Below are 15,458 nucleotides of genomic sequence, written 5' to 3'. Positions count from 1 at the left end.
CAAAGAAAACCCCGGTCGCTACGACTTCCCGTTTCGGAGATATCGGAGTTTGAAATTACCCAGATGGCGCCGGAACTGTCAAAGTCCAACTTTGACCGGCTATTAACTCCGCTCCCGTTGGTCGTAGAACCGTTGGACCTTCTCTGTCGGCTTCACTCTCTCTCCTCTCTCCTCCGGGACCACTTCCGGGAGTCAAAATTTTTCAAGCGCTGAAACGGCCTGAAACCTAGAGGGGCGGTAGATGCTGAGCCCCGGGGTCCACCGAAGAAAACCGCAGGTCGCTAGGACTCCTAGTTCAGGAGCTATGACGGCTGGAAGAGAAACAAAAATGGCGCCCGAGCTGTTCAAACTCCGCTTTGGAGCTGATAACTCCTGAACCAGACGTCGCCAGAGTTGCCGGGATTTCTCCAGGGGTGCTCCCTTGACCTCTCTTGCTCCCTAAAGGGTCCCGGGACAAAAAATTTCTGGCGTCAAAAATGAAAAAATTTTGATGGAGGATGGATAGGGGCCGAAAAGTAAGTATCAGGGGACACCTTTCTCGGAATTTTCCGACGAGGGGTTCGAGAGATAATCGAAAAATAAAACTGGTATCAAAAAACAAAATGGCCAAAAAGTTCAACTTCTTTGTTTTTGATTCTTTCTGACCCCGGCTGCCGCTTCGGTCGGGTAATATGACCACTCTAAAGACAAACCCGTGGTCAGAAACAATTAAAAAACAATTAATTTAGGATATAAAGAAAAATGGAAAAATTAAATAACTCCCGACCGTGTGGGCGAAAAATTCCGAAAAAAATACACGAAAAAATACAGAAAGAAGAGGCGCACAGAACACAATGCACAGAAAAATTTATTCATATGAAAATGTAAAAATTTCTTGAAAATACAAAAAATTTGGTTTTCAAAAAATTTTTAAGTCTAGAGCCTTTAAATTTTTCTAGTTAAAAATTTGATAGAACTAACTAGCGCGCAACTTTAAGCAGTTTCAAAAACCGCGCGTCTCACTTTTGGTAAAAAGAAATTAACTGTCAAAGTTCGAACACAGAATTATTTTTAAAAAGAAATTATAAGACTAAAAATCAGCGACTTCGGTTCCGAGCTGCTGCTGATGCGCGGCGCACGAGGTCTCCAAATTCAGCTCTTCTCTGATGGCCGGAAACGAAACCACGCCAACACGTGGTTTTTGTTTTTTGACTGTGGCGTCTCAGCAGCGTGACGTCACAGAAGCCGAGCGATGCGTCAAAAGACGGGGCTTGTCAGGGCGCAGTGCGCGGCACTTCGCTTGTAAAAATCCAATCAGCCAAACTCGAGTAATCACGAGTTTTATGGTCCAAACTTCGTTTTAACCTCAACGTCACTATTTCGCACTTTTTTATGTGTCACTGTCACTTATCACGGTTTGTGATTTCACTGTGCGGCGTTGCGCCTTGCAATTACGCAACTTTTGATGTATCGCGCGTGTCTCTACGGCTAATATGGCCACTTTTAGCAATTTTTAAGTGCGGAGCGCTCTGTTTGATTTTTCGCTAGGTTTCTCGGTCTGTGGGTGGTAGACGACTGTTGTTAGGTAGGTTAGGTAGGTTAGGTTAGGTTAGGTTTTTTTTTTTTTTTTTTTTTTTTTTTTTTTTTTTTTTATTCTTCTACCTCTGACATGATCAGAGCCTATTTTGACTATATCTCTTGCATACCAGTTCTCGCTTTTGCTACTTCTCGTACTTTCATTCATCATACTATTCTTTCTTTCATCCTTCATATCTTTCTTTCTTTACGTGGGTGGGATTCCCACCTATTCTAGCTATCTTTTAACTTATTCTAAATTGGGGAGCAACTCTAACGCGGGGTTCTTTATTTAATAAATTGAGGTTACAGCATTATCCCTTATCAACTATTTATTATTTACTATTACTAAGTTATACGGGCAAGCACCGACGGGACGCCAGAGGCGAGCAGCGGCGAGCCATGGCGACAGTCACCAGCGAGACTGTGGCGAGCCATGGCGACGGTCGCCAGCCCGAGACTGTGGCGAGCCATGGCGACAGTCGCCAGCTCGAGACTGTGGCGAGCCATGGCGACAGTCGCCAGCCCGAGACTGTGGCGAGCCATGGCGACAGTCGCCAGCCCGAGACTGTGGCGAGCCATGGCGACAGTCGCCAGCCCGAGACTGTGGCGAGCCATGGCGACAGTCGCCAGCCGAGACTGTGGCGAGCCATGGCGACAGTCGCCAGCCCGAGACTGTGGCGAGCCATGGCGACAGTCGCCAGCTCGAGACTGTGGCGAGCCATGGCGACGGTCGCCAGCCCGAGACTGTGGCGAGCCATGGCGACAGTCGCCAGCCCGAGACTGTGGCGAGCCATGGCGACAGTCGCCAGCCACGGCCATCGAGTCAGAAGCTCGGCAAGATGCACCAGATTCGGGGTTTATCCCATACTATTTGTTACATTATGTTTTATTACTTATTACTAATATAGTTTTGTTCCTTACATATTTCTTATTTACTATAAGCGTATATATTCACTTATACTCTATAGTAAATCTTTCTTTACTTCCTATTCTTATCTATGACTTTCTTCGCTATTTTTAAGCAATACTCTATTAGGTCTGATCTTTTATTTCTGTCCTCCATGATTTTGTGTAAGTTTTCAACAGTTATTTCCATGTCCAATTTCTGTCGCACCTCAAACCTACTCGCCGCGTAGATGGGGCACTCCGTGATCAAGTGCAGTATGCCTTCCTCTTTTACCGGGTCGCAATCGCAGGACGGGCTGTCCTTACACCGGAACCTATTCAGGTATTCAGAGAACCCGCCATGCCCCGTTAGCACTTGGGTCAATACTGCACTCGACCCCAGCCCCGAACTATTCTGTTTGCCGCGATCGCATCCGGAAAGAAAGTCCTCGTCACGGCGGCTGTTTCTCCCGTCCTATATCTCCTGCTCCATTCATCAAGCGTCTCCGAACGGATAACCCGCTTGGCGAATGAAGCAGGGATCATATCATAGTCTGGCCTCTTCTTCGACCCGAGGGCGGCCGCCTTCGCCAGTTCGTCGGCTCGCTCATTCCCCTCTAATCCCGCGTGGGCCTTGATCCAGAACAATGCGACAGTTTTACCTTGGGTACTGCATTGGCGCATTGTCTCTCTCGCTTCCACGGCAAATGGTGGGAGGTTTCTGAGTTTACCACTGTCTGTAGAGCCGCCATCGAGTCGCTGAAGATGCCGAACTTTCCCGCGCGGTGCTTTTGCGCCTCCTGGGTAGCTCTGCACAATGCTAGGAGTTCAGCCTGGTAGACGGTGCAATAGGACGACAGAGCAAGCTTGACGGTTTTGGTCTCCACTGCACCATTCCATACGGACAGCGCTGCGCCGACCTTACCCCCGATCTTGCTGCCGTCTGTGAAGATGCGCACATCGAACTGCGATTCGCAGTTCTTGTACTCTTCTTCATCTACCAGGCTGTTGATGTCAATAGCTGTTTGCTGTGCTGGGTGCGGGGCTACTAGTTTTGAGGCCATTTGCTCGATCTCTCCGTCTCCTAGTTCCAAACCGGGAACCCCCTCCTGACCTCGTATAGTGAGGCCACCTCGCGTATTCTGAGGTCGAGGGGGAGTACCCCGGCGAGAACCAGTGCCGAGTTGAGGGAGACCGTGCGATAGGCCCGACAGAGTTTCTGGGCGAAACCTCTCTGAACTGCATTGAGCCTTTTCTGTACACCCAGTTTTTTCGCAGCAGGCGCCCAGGCACCCGCAGCATACAAGATTATGGGTTCCACTGCCGCCGTGTAAATGGACCTAATGACTTCCGGATGGAGCCCCCAGCTCACACGAGCCGCCTTAGCCATTCGCCTGTAAATGCCCAATGCCTTGTTACAGACGTTGGATACATGGCTGTTAAAAGTCAACTTGTGATCGATGGTGAGTCCCAGCAACTTGATCTCTGTTTTATTTTCAATTTCTGTTCCGCCCATGTTGAGGCGTGGGGTATCAAATTTGAGTTTCCTCGTCATAACCATCGCCTGTGTTTTTTGCGGGCCAAATTTGAGCTTGTTTCTGACTCCCCAAGCCTCGACCTGTGCGAGCACGGTGTTCGCCTTGTTCTCGATTTCGGCCGCTGTCCCACCATCGAACACCAGCGCTACGTCGTCAGCAAACGCCTGGCAGTAGGTGCCCGTGCTCTCCAGCTGTTTTAGGAGTGGGTCCAGTACTAGGTTCCATATAATGGGACCTCCAATCGAGCCCTGCACACATCCCTTGGATGTTTTCTTATTGACTAACTTCCCGGCATACCTCACACTTACGGTCCGGTCACTTAGGTAATGCTCCATGACTCGCCTCAAGTTCACCGGGCACTCCTCTTCCGCCAATCTGATCTTCACAGCCGGCCACCACGCATTGTCGAAGGCGCCCTCTATGTCTAATGAAATCAAGGTCACTATTCGTTTCTGGTTTATTTTCTTCCGAATATGTTCCATCAAGCTATATAGGGCGTCCTCGGTGCTGCGCTGCGGCATAAACCCGTACTGGCGGGTACTGAGGCGGGGCAACAGGTGGAACTTGAGGCGAGCCACAAGCATCTTCTCGTACACCTTTCCCATGACGGACAGCAACCCGATCGGCCTGTGCGACTTGGGAACGGTGTACGAGTCTTTGCCTGGCTTCTTCAATATTATGACCGCCGCCTCTTTCCATATCTTGGGGAAGCAGCGGTACTCCAGGCATTTGTTAAGTAGTGCCAAGAAGTATTTCGGTGCGCACTTTATTGCACGAGCGCAGATGTCGGCGGTAAGTCCGTCGGCTCCAGGTGCTTTCTTCGGGTTGAAGGATTCCACCGCTCTGATCAGTTCGTGCATAGTAAACGGTGGATCACTAGTCTCAGTAGCGGACCACTCGTTTACCCTCTCCGATCTTTCCCTGATTACGCGGTGGTCCTCGTCGTCTTCTTCAATTCGATCCTCCGGGTAGAATACTTCCGCCAGTAACTCCGCCGACCCTTGCGCGTCGAGCATCCTATTCCCTTTCTGGAGCAGAAGATCCTCCTCCCTCTTCGAGATTCTTCCGATCACCCTGTATATACCTTCCCAAAGTCCCTCCCGATCCTGTCTCCCACAGAACTCCTTCCAGCTGTTTGTTTGCGCCTCTTTTACAGCTTTTTCGTACTCTTCTTTTTGCTCCAGATACCGCTGAACCACTAGCGCTCTTCGAGTTGGCGCTGCGTTCCGGATTCTGCGCTTCCTGGTGGCGGTCTGCTTTTTCATTTGGGCAAGCTCTTCGGACCACCATGGTAGGGTTAGTCTGTCTTTCTTCCTCTTCCGGGGTACAGTCAGTTCGCACACGTCAGTAATTGTCTTTATGTAGTTCTGCACTGTCAGTTCCAATTGGTCTCTGTCCTTTATTTTGTCTAGTTCTAGTAGTGTCAGTCCATTGTCTAGCATAAGTTGGGTCATTTTCTCATTAAACTGGTCCCAATTTGCTTTCTTCGTGTTATAAATTCTGGTTGTCCGTTCAATGTCAGTCCCTTTCGCTCTCTCCAGTCTAATTTCCATCTGGATCCCGTTGTGGTCCGAGCTAGTTAGGCCTTCCACCACTTGCCATTCCTCCACCAGGTCAAGCATATCCATTGTGCAGGCCGTCACGTCAACGTGGCTGCAGTATCTCTTGCCACCTCTGATGGTATCGAAGGTTGGAGTCTCGCCAGAGTTCAGGATCTGCAGGTCCAATTCTCCCAGGGTTCCGCTCACCTCTTTTCCTCGGAGGTCCTCACTTGGGCTCCCCCACCAGATGCTTTTCGCGTTTGCGTCTCCTCCGATCAGAAGCCTTCCAGGTCCCATCCTCCGCTCCACCAATTTGAGGTGATTCAGATAGTCCTGTAGGGGTACATCCGGCTCAAAGTAGAATGACACAATTGTTATGGTCCAAGCCTTGGTACGCAGACCTACCACTACGATGTTATTTGTAGTAAGGTCTGGGTACTGCGTCAAGTCCAACTCATGGTCAAAGACGGCGACTGCCGCCTTCACGACTCCGTCTCCGACTTGAGTGTTCTGGATAATTCTTGCGCCCGGATAGCCCCTCATGTTCTTTGCTCCTCCCACGTATGGTTCCTGGAGCAGGGCTATGGCTATCTTCTTCTCCTTAGCCTCCATGAGTAGCTCGCCGGTCGCAAGCTGGCTCCGTTGTAAGTTGGCTTGGACCATTTTGTAACGGTGATTGTTTACCGGGGCCACCTTAGCAATAAGCTACTGTGGCCCGCGCCAACTCGTCTCGCCTCCTACGAATCGGACAGTCCACGCTGAACGCATTGTGTGCCCGTTGGTCCATTTTCGCTCTAACGCAATTTTTGCACTCAGGCTGCCCCCCGGCCAGCATGTCCGCACACTCCGCCCTCATGTGCGGTCCTCCGCAATGACTGCACAGGTCCACCGCCTCCACGCACAGACGCTTCCCATGCCCGAAACCCAGGCAGCGCGTGCACTGAACAAGCGGTGATTGGTCCTCGACCCTGATCCGCTGCATATCAATACGCACGCTACCCTGCTCAACTGATCGTCTCCAGATCTTTGGGGAGACACTGATTATCGTGTGCACGATATGTTGGTTTCGGGCTCTTCTCCTGTACCTTACCTCTACTCTATCTTCCTCCTTGTCAAGGCCCTCGAAGATCTCCGGGTTTTGTTTGCGTAGGGCCTTCAAAATGTCCTCGTCGGTATGAACGGCGAGGACATTCCGAAGGGCCAGCATTGGGTCTTTGTTCTTCACATCCTCGACATGAAGCCCTGTACCTTCCTTTTCTATCTTTTCCCGCATTTTATTCCTTTCCTCCTTCGTTTTGAACCCCAGTATGATCTTCCTGTCTTTTGCCTTACGCACTCTCTCCACCTTAATCCATCCTTCCTTAGCGTCGATGGTGTTTCGGACCCTGTCCAGCACTTGCTCTCCGGTTTCCATTTCGTCTTGTGACGTGATGACGGCAGAGTGTAGAGTTTCCCGACTGGTTTGTCCTAGGCTCCGTGACGTCAGCACTCCAGCATAGGTCATCCCTCGGGCACCAGTGGCCATCGCCTCCCTAAGTGAGTCCAGCTCCCCCCGGCTACTTTTTAACAATTCTATGTGCTGGGTTTGCTGATGCTGTAGCTCCTCTTGTCCCTTCCGGTGTTCTATAAGGACCCTTTTGTGATGTGTGATGTCTTCGCGGAGGTCCAGCATCATTTTGTTGTTCTCTGTAAGGAGCGCTACCTGTTGTCTCATTTTGACAATGAGATCTGGGTTTTGAGTCCAGTCCTCGCCTTCGAGCTGCCGGGGTGAAGCAGTGGCGATCTTTGTGGGTTCAGATGTTCCCCCCTTCGAGCCCTTGGTCCCTCTCGGATCGGATTCCGCCTCCTTCACTAGTTCGTAGAGACGGGTAATCGCGTCAGCCACGTTTGTTTTTATTTCCGTTTTGAGGTTGCGACTATTTTCCAGGTTCTCCCTGGCTTTTAGTAGGCAGGCCCTTGCCTCCGCGGTGCGATTTGGGTATTTCCTTTTCGGTATTATTTGTGGTGGTGTCATCACAAAAGTCTTGTTCGCGGCCGTCGGCCGGCTGTCCTGCGGCTTAGTCGGGTTTGTATGTGTGGATGGGCCTGCCTGTGCCATTATTGGTGTTGTGTCAGTGTTTGTGGCCTCCCACTCACCTATACTTTTCCTAACATTCATCTCTGAATTTTTCTGTCGTTCGCCTGTTTGGCTCTTAGTCGGAGTCCTCATTCCGAACATGTCAACTCAAAGAGTCTCCCCGTATAAGGGATTAGGTCAGTAGGACACAAGTTGTCAGTTTGTAAAAGTTGTATAAATTGACACTTGCGATGTAGAGGACAGATATTGTCAAGCGAGTAAGTTATAGATAAGAAGAGAAAACGACAATGAGAAAGCTGTGTAGCAGAAGACACAAGGATCTGTCCGCTATCATATAGTCCAATGTGGCTCACACACTGTCAATAGACTATGATATTTTAATTTACACTAAATTATGTGTCTTAAAGCTAATAAAATAAGAACATATAAAACAAATTTTCTATTAAAAAAAGTAGAAAAACAATCGCTCACATCCCCCAAACTAAGGATTATTTTTTATTTATTCAATCTGTTTTAATTATGATAGAGTTATGGAGTCACAGACTCCGTCGTTATAGGTTACTTCTACAAAGCCCCTTTTCGTCAACAAGGGAAGTCAAAGAGAATATATAAAAGAGAAATTATTAGAGAAAATATTAGGTACTATTATTATAAAAGTTCTGTGACTTGCGTTTCAGGGTCCTAAAGGTGTCGAAGTGCTTGCTCTGCAAAAAGGTCCCATAATCTCGGTGTCTCACGGCCTCGCTACCAACGTCGTTGGGGTGCGGCTAACTGCCAGCAGACCCCTTCGGTTATGTATGGCGAAAAGTGGCGAACCGCGTCGAATGACCGCGAGCCCCGGCGCAGCGTCGTTGAAAGTTATTCTCACTTTTGCTCACTTTTTTAGCACTTTCTCACTTGCTTTCAAAGCTATTATAGTTTCAATTTTCACAACACGTCAGGCACTCGCGGCGAAAGTGGCAAGCGGTAAGTGGCGCGATGCGGCGAGCCCCGGCGAACCACGACGAAAGGCGCGATGCGGCGAGCTTGGCGAGATGCGGCGACACGCGGCAGCAACGTCGCAAAACGGCGAGATGCGGCGCGAAACGGAGAGATGCGGCGACACTCGGCTACATGCGGTGAGACCCGGCTAGATGCGGCGACACCCGGCTACATGCGGCGCGATGCGGCGACACTCGGCCACATGCAGCGACACTCGGCTACATGCGGCGACACTCGGCTACATGCGGCGCGATGCGGCGACACTCGGCTACATGCGGCGACACTCGGCTACATGCGGCGCGATGCGGCGAGGGGCGAACCGTTCTATCAGAGCGATGGCTACCTCGACCGACCGTGGCGACCACTGGCGAGCGACTCAGGTTAGGTTAGGTTAGGTTAGGTTAGGTTAGGTTAGGTTAGGTTAGGTTAGGTTAGGTTAGGTTAGGTTAGGTTAGGTTTTTTTTTTTTTTTTTTTTTTTAATTGACACACACCGAAAAAAATGCCTTATGCACGCCTGGGAAGGGAGGACCCAGGCAGTGACGGACTCGCACCGCCTAAAAAACGGTGTGTGTCTTTCTTTTTTAAATCCTCTGACATGTGGGTCAGAGCCTTTATTTTTCTTTTTATTTTATTTTCTTTGTATTTTCTTACAATTTTCCTTATAATATATAGTTACAATTATTTTAGTTCTTAATGGAGAGGTTTTATCTATTAACATTTTCTTACTATCTAATTTACATTTTTTGTTACTATGTATAGGTCTATCTGCTAGTTTACATTATCATTTTTGTTCTTATCTACTTCTAAGTTTATATTCTGCTTTGTGTGTTACGAGTTACTGTTATGAGTTTTAACCATGTTTCAGCCAGGCCCTGCAGACTGTGGCGAGCAACGGCTAGCCACGGCGAGCCACGGCGAGGGTCGCCACCTCTCGCCAGTGCGGCGAGCAGCGGCGAGCAATGGCGAGCCCATGTTTTGGGTCGCCACAGCCCGCCACCGCGGCGAGCAATGGCGAGCAGCGGGACTCGATGGCGAGCCACGGCGAGGGTCGCCACTTCCCACCAATGTGGCGAGCAGTGGCGAGCAATGGCGAGCCCGGGCTCGGGTCGCCGCAAACCGCCACCGCGGCGAGCAGTGGCGAGCAGCGGGACGCAATGGCGAGGGTCGCTTCTAGTTACATTTATTTCGTCAACTCATCTTATGACAATCGGATTTTATTTAGTGTCTACTACACCTATATGGAGAGGTGTTTTCTATTAACATTTCTTATTATCTAATACAACTTAATTTTCTATTTTGTAATACAAGTGAATATTAATTATGTTTTCTACTTACTATGTCCTTATCCTACTGCTTACGTGCTATGTTAACTTCTCATCCTGTTTGCTTATGTTTAACATTAATATTCAAAATATTATGTTCACATAATTTTTAGGTCGATTTATTTTTGTTTATTGCAATTTTTGCTATTTTTACACAGAAGTTAAGGAACTTTTGCCGAAAATCTTTATTTTTTACTATTTTATGGATGTTCTCAACGTTTATTTCCATTTCTAGCTCCATCTCCATGTCATTTCGTTCTTTGCAGTACACGGGGCACTCCGCCACCAGGTGCAGCACACTTTCACTAACTTCCGGGTCGCAGACACACGATGGGCTCTCCTTGCACTTGAATCGATTCAAGTACTCTGAGAACCCACCGTGCCCTGTCATGACCTGCACTAATACCGCGTCAAATTCAATTTTTCGGACAGCATGATAGGCTTCGATGGCATCCGGCAGGAAGGTCTTCGTCGTAGAGGCCGTTTCGCCCCTGACATACCTTCGGTTCCATTCGTCAAGTGACTCCATCCGAATCTGTCGCTTGACGAATGATACCGGGCACATGTCGTAAATCGGTTTTGTCTTCAATTTTAATGCGGCATCTTTAGCCAGTTGGTCTGCTCTCTCGTTTCCCTCCAATCCAACGTGAGCCTTCACCCAGAAGAACCGAATCAATTTCCTCTGTTCCTTGGCTATCGCAAGGTTTTTTCTTATTGTGACTGCTAGTGGGTGAAGGGAAACGCCGCTAGCCACTGTGTCCAGTGCGGCTCTGGAGTCGCTGAATATAGAGCAGTTTGATACCGCGCTCCGAAGGGAATGTTCTACCGCCTCTGACAGGGCCAATAGCTCGGCCTGATAGACGGTGCAGAAGTTTGCTAGTTTGAATTTCCGGTTCCTTGTCTCTGCGCCATCAGTCCAAATAGACAGTGCCGCACCGACTTTTCCCTCAATTTTGCTGCCATCAGTAAATATTTTAAGGCCCTCGTTGCTACTCTGGCTCTTTTCTCCGCCCTCCGCCAAGCATGAGTACTCCGTCCCCGTCTGCTCCACAGGGTGAACCACGTCCACAGCGGCGAGCGGCCGCTCAAGTTCACCATCTCCTATCATCCTCCTCGAATACCCCTTTTTTGCCTCGAACAGTGAGGCGGCCTCTCGGATCCTTATATCTAAGGGTAGTAACCCAGCAAGTACAAGGGCAGAGTTAAGCGAGACCGTTCTATACGCCTTCAGAATCTTCTGCACAAAGCCGCGCTGCACCGCGTTAAGCAGTTTTTGTATGCCTAGCTTATTCGTTGCAGGTGCCCATGCTCCGGCCGCGTACATCACCACAGGCTCCACCACCGCCGTATATATCGTCCTGATTACCTCTGGTTCTAGTCCCCAGTGGATTTTTGCAGCTCTTGATAGTTGCTTGTAGAGGTTTGTTGCCTTGCGGCAGACGTTGGAGGCATGTGAGCTGAACGTCAGCTTATCGTCCACTGTAAGGCCCAAGATCTTTATGTCTCTAGATGGCGCAATGTTCACTCCGCCCATGGCCAGAAGTGGGGTGTCATACTTTAATTTGTTTGTTATTACCATAGCTTTCGTTTTATGAGGTGCAAACTTTAACTTATTTCTGACACCCCACCTCCGCACGCGTTCGAGCGCCACGTTCGCCTCTGTCTGAACCTCTGAAGTCGTTTTTCCAGAGATAATCAGGACAACATCATCAGCAAATGCCTGGCAGTAATGGCCATGGCTATCCAGTTCTTTAAGCAACGGGTCCAGCAAAAAGATTCCAGAATGTCGGCCCACATGTAGCCGAGTGTCGCCGCATGTAGCCGAGTGTAGCCGCATCTAGCCGGGTCTCGCCGCATGTAGCCGAGGGTGTCCGCATCGCACCGCATGTTAGCCGAGTGTCGCCGCATCTCGCCGTTTTGCGACGTTGCTGCCGCGTGTTGCCGCATCTCGCCAAAGCTCGCCGCATCGCGCCTTTCGTCGTGTTCACCGAGGCTCGCCACATCGCGCCTCTCACCGTGGTTCAGCGGTGTTCGCCGCGGGCGCCACTTGTCGCCCTTCGTCACTCGGATAGCGGATAGCCAATTCTAGCGAGTTCTCGCCACTTGCTGGCAGCTGGCCACACCTAGCCAGTGCTCGCCTTTTCGCTTGCCGTCTGAATGTAGTGATAGTGACACCAAAGTGCTAAAGTGTTAAATCCGAAAAGTGTTTGTTAGAGATTTGTTATTGAGAAGTTTGTTGGGGCGGCGTATCACCATCTTCACCTTAAAGCCTCCTACCCGCCGAGCTAACTCGCGGATTTTTCCGCTGGGGACTTCCGGCGCAAACAGGAGAAAAACCCAAAACCTCGTGACGGCGTGGTTGGACTTCTAGCGGTACCAGAGAAACGAAACTGGGAAAAAACGTGCGCAGCAGCAGTGGTAGCCCGGAACCGCAAGTAGAGAACTTTTAACACTTGTACTGTTTATACAATAACTTCTTGTTGGCAAATTTTGACTAAATTGCACCTTATTCTTGGTTGCAAATTTAAACGTTACAAGTATTTTATTTTATTTTATTGTTAATTGTAAGTAGTTTTAAGGACCTGTACTGTGTAGTGCAGACCTATTGTGTAGATATAGGATCCATATAACTGCTTTAGATTTCGCAAAATTTTGTTTAAATTTTTTACGTAGTCTGGAAATTGGGTCACCTTCAGTCCGGAGGCAACAGACTAAAGACCGATCTATATTATTTTGATTCGGGGGACTACTCTTATCGACAGGCAGTCCCTTTACAACTGCCTACTAGCGACAGAGTCAGAGACTCACTTTTTAATTTTAGAGTGACAAACCCCTTTTATATATTTAGTTTTTTTAAATCGACAAGCTCGGGAGATACAGCTGATACCACATTATACAACTTTTACAACCGACCGGAATCAGCTGCACCAACCTTTTCCAGCACGGATTGAACCTCCAACATGTTCGGTATTAGGACACCTGTTGGAAAGACCGCAGGCGGTAGGTCTTCCCTCGATGTAGTGAGCCCGGAAGCTAAGAAGGCCAATGTTAGACGTAGCATCGGGGAGTGGGAAGCCTGCAAGCTGAACACCACCCAAACCTTGTCGGATGAGAACATCAAGGCGGGTCCCTCTGTAAAGAAGCCGGCTGCGCTGCAAAACAGTAAACAGCCAACCGCGCCTAAAGTCTCGAGTCCCATCGCGGAGCAACTTTCCGAAAGGGTAGCTGAGGCGAGGCGTGTCCTTCATAAAGGGAAAACCCATCTGAACGCCGCAAAAAATCTCAAAACTGAGATCAAGATCGAGGTTACCATTGCCCTCGACAGACTTTATCAACTAGTAAAGAGTTCCGATGAGGCAAGAGTTGACACCAAGCCTAAAGCTAAAGAACAGGCAGGCTCAAAACAAAAGGCAAAACCTATCGCTGAAAAGCCACCCCACCCTGTTGACCATGATCTGGTGAAAAAACTAGATGAACACCAGAAGCTGATCCTAGAGAATAATAAGAAAATGGATGAACTTAAAGAGACGCTCGATTTCACCTTAGAAAAAATGGCGGAAAAAACCTACGCCGAAGTAACTGCGAACCATCCTGAGGAATCGTTCCGGGGAAGAGGAACCCTACATTCGGTGTGTGTGACCTCGAAGGATGATACGGAAACCGGAGAAGAGGTCCTCAACAAGATCAGGAAGGCAGTTGACGCAAAGGAGGGCTGGATTAAGATAGAAAGGGTAAGGAAGGCAAAGGACAGGAAAGTTATTATTGGTTTAAGGACGAGAGAGGATAGAGAGAGAATAAAGGAACGGCTGAAAACAGATGGAGTCGAACTCAGTGTCGAGGTGGTAGAGAATAAGGACCCGTTGCTGATCCTCAGGAACGTGCTCGCAGTTAACACTGACGAGGACATAGAGAAGGCCCTGAGGAACCAAAATCGGAGCATTTTCTGCGATCTTGGCGACGATGACGACCGAATCAAAGTGAAATACAGGAGGAGAACACGGAATCCCCACACCAGCCACGTTGTCATCAACGTCTCGCCGACCATCTGGCGCAGAATGCTGGATAAGGGCTACGCACACATAGATCTTCAGCGTGTTCGGGTAGAAGACCAGACTCCACTAACGCAGTGCACTCGCTGCTTGGGTTATGGTCACGGCAAAAAGTACTGCATAGAGTCTGTAGACTTATGCAGTCATTGCGGTGGCCCGCACCTAAGGGGCGAGTGCGCCGACTTCTTAGCCAAGGTGCCCCCAAGCTGCAAAAACTGCGTTAAGGGCGGGCTGGAACGCGCGGAACACAACGCCTTTAGCCACGACTGCCCAACGCGGAAAAGATGGGATGAGATAGCGAGGGCAACCGTGGCTTATTGCTAAGGGCAGCCAGAGGGTGGACAAGCTGTATATAATAGCTATAGATTGGATAGTAGAGGAAGGTCTCGAGTGCTCGGACCACAACGGTATAGGGTTCTGCATAAAACTTCAAAAACCAAAAAGCATTAGCATAATTCGGACAAGGAAATATAATTCAAACAAAGCAAATTTGCTTGAGTTTAATGGTAAACTAAACCAAATGTTGCAAGACAAAAACATTTCTAGAGAAACACCTACTGTCCGTGGTGGTCCGAGAAGCTCGCGGAGAGGAAGCAGGAGGCATACAGAGGAACAACAAAAGAATAAAAGCAGATGACAAAAGTATGCTAATTTGATATAATGTTTATATTATTAGTTAGCATACACCTATACCAGTACCAGACTTTTAAAATAAAATCTTTTAATGATAGGTAATTGTAATTAGATAAAATAAGATATAACATTAGATTAATTATAAGGTAGAGTACATATAATGTCATTGTAATACATTTTATTTATTAAATAAAAAACTGTACTCCTGAGGTGGGACGCACGCTGCTCGCCGGTGGCCAGTGGCGAGCCACTCGCTGCTTGCGTGTGGCCAGTGGCGAGCCACTCGCCGTTTGCCGGTAGCCAGTGCGAGCCGCTCGCAGCTTGCCGGTAGCCAGTGGCGAGCCACTCGCCGCTTGCCGGTAGCCAGTGGCGAAGCCGCTCGCCGCTTGCCGGTAGCCAGTGGCGAGCCGCTCGCCCCTCGCCGGTAGCCAGTGGCGAGCCGCTCGCCGCTCGCTGGTAGCCAGTGGCGGGCCGCTCGCGCTCGCCGGTAGCCAGTGGCGAGCCGCTCGCCGTTTTTCACTGTTCACCTAACTACTAATGTTAACAAATAAAGTGAATAAAGTTTAACCCATACATCCTCCCCCTGTAAATAGAATTAAGGAAAGAATAAAAAGACGAGGTATGACACAGAGGACAGCTCATAAGATAGAAGTATGAAATAGAGAAAGGAATGCAAGGAAATAACCAAAAGTAATGTAAAAATAGTTTAAGATAAGATAGAATAGTTCGAAGGGCAATGACCCGAAAGTAAGAAAGATGAAGGACAAAGAAAGAAAAAGTATGTTTGGATAAAAGTACGAGAAGTAGCAAATGATAGAACTGGAGTGAAAGGAAATAGATTAAAATAGGCTCCGATCATGTTGGAGGTAGCTAG

General features: G+C 48.9%; 1 protein-coding gene across 1 annotated transcript; it reads right to left on the bottom strand.

The window, feature by feature from the left end:
* Nucleotides 1–10,011: 10,011 nt before the first annotated feature.
* Nucleotides 10,012–11,739, bottom strand: LOC141441216 (uncharacterized). The gene has a single exon (XM_074105888.1). It carries the CDS (start codon nt 11,737–11,739, stop codon nt 10,012–10,014), a length of 1,728 nt encoding a protein of 575 aa, XP_073961989.1.
* Between the last annotated feature and the right edge of the window lie 3,719 nt (nt 11,740–15,458).

This window comes from Choristoneura fumiferana, chromosome 23 (assembly GCF_025370935.1).
Source record: "Choristoneura fumiferana chromosome 23, NRCan_CFum_1, whole genome shotgun sequence".
Lineage (NCBI taxonomy): Eukaryota > Metazoa > Arthropoda > Insecta > Lepidoptera > Tortricidae > Choristoneura > Choristoneura fumiferana.
This window is presented reverse-complemented; position numbering and strand designations above follow the sequence as displayed.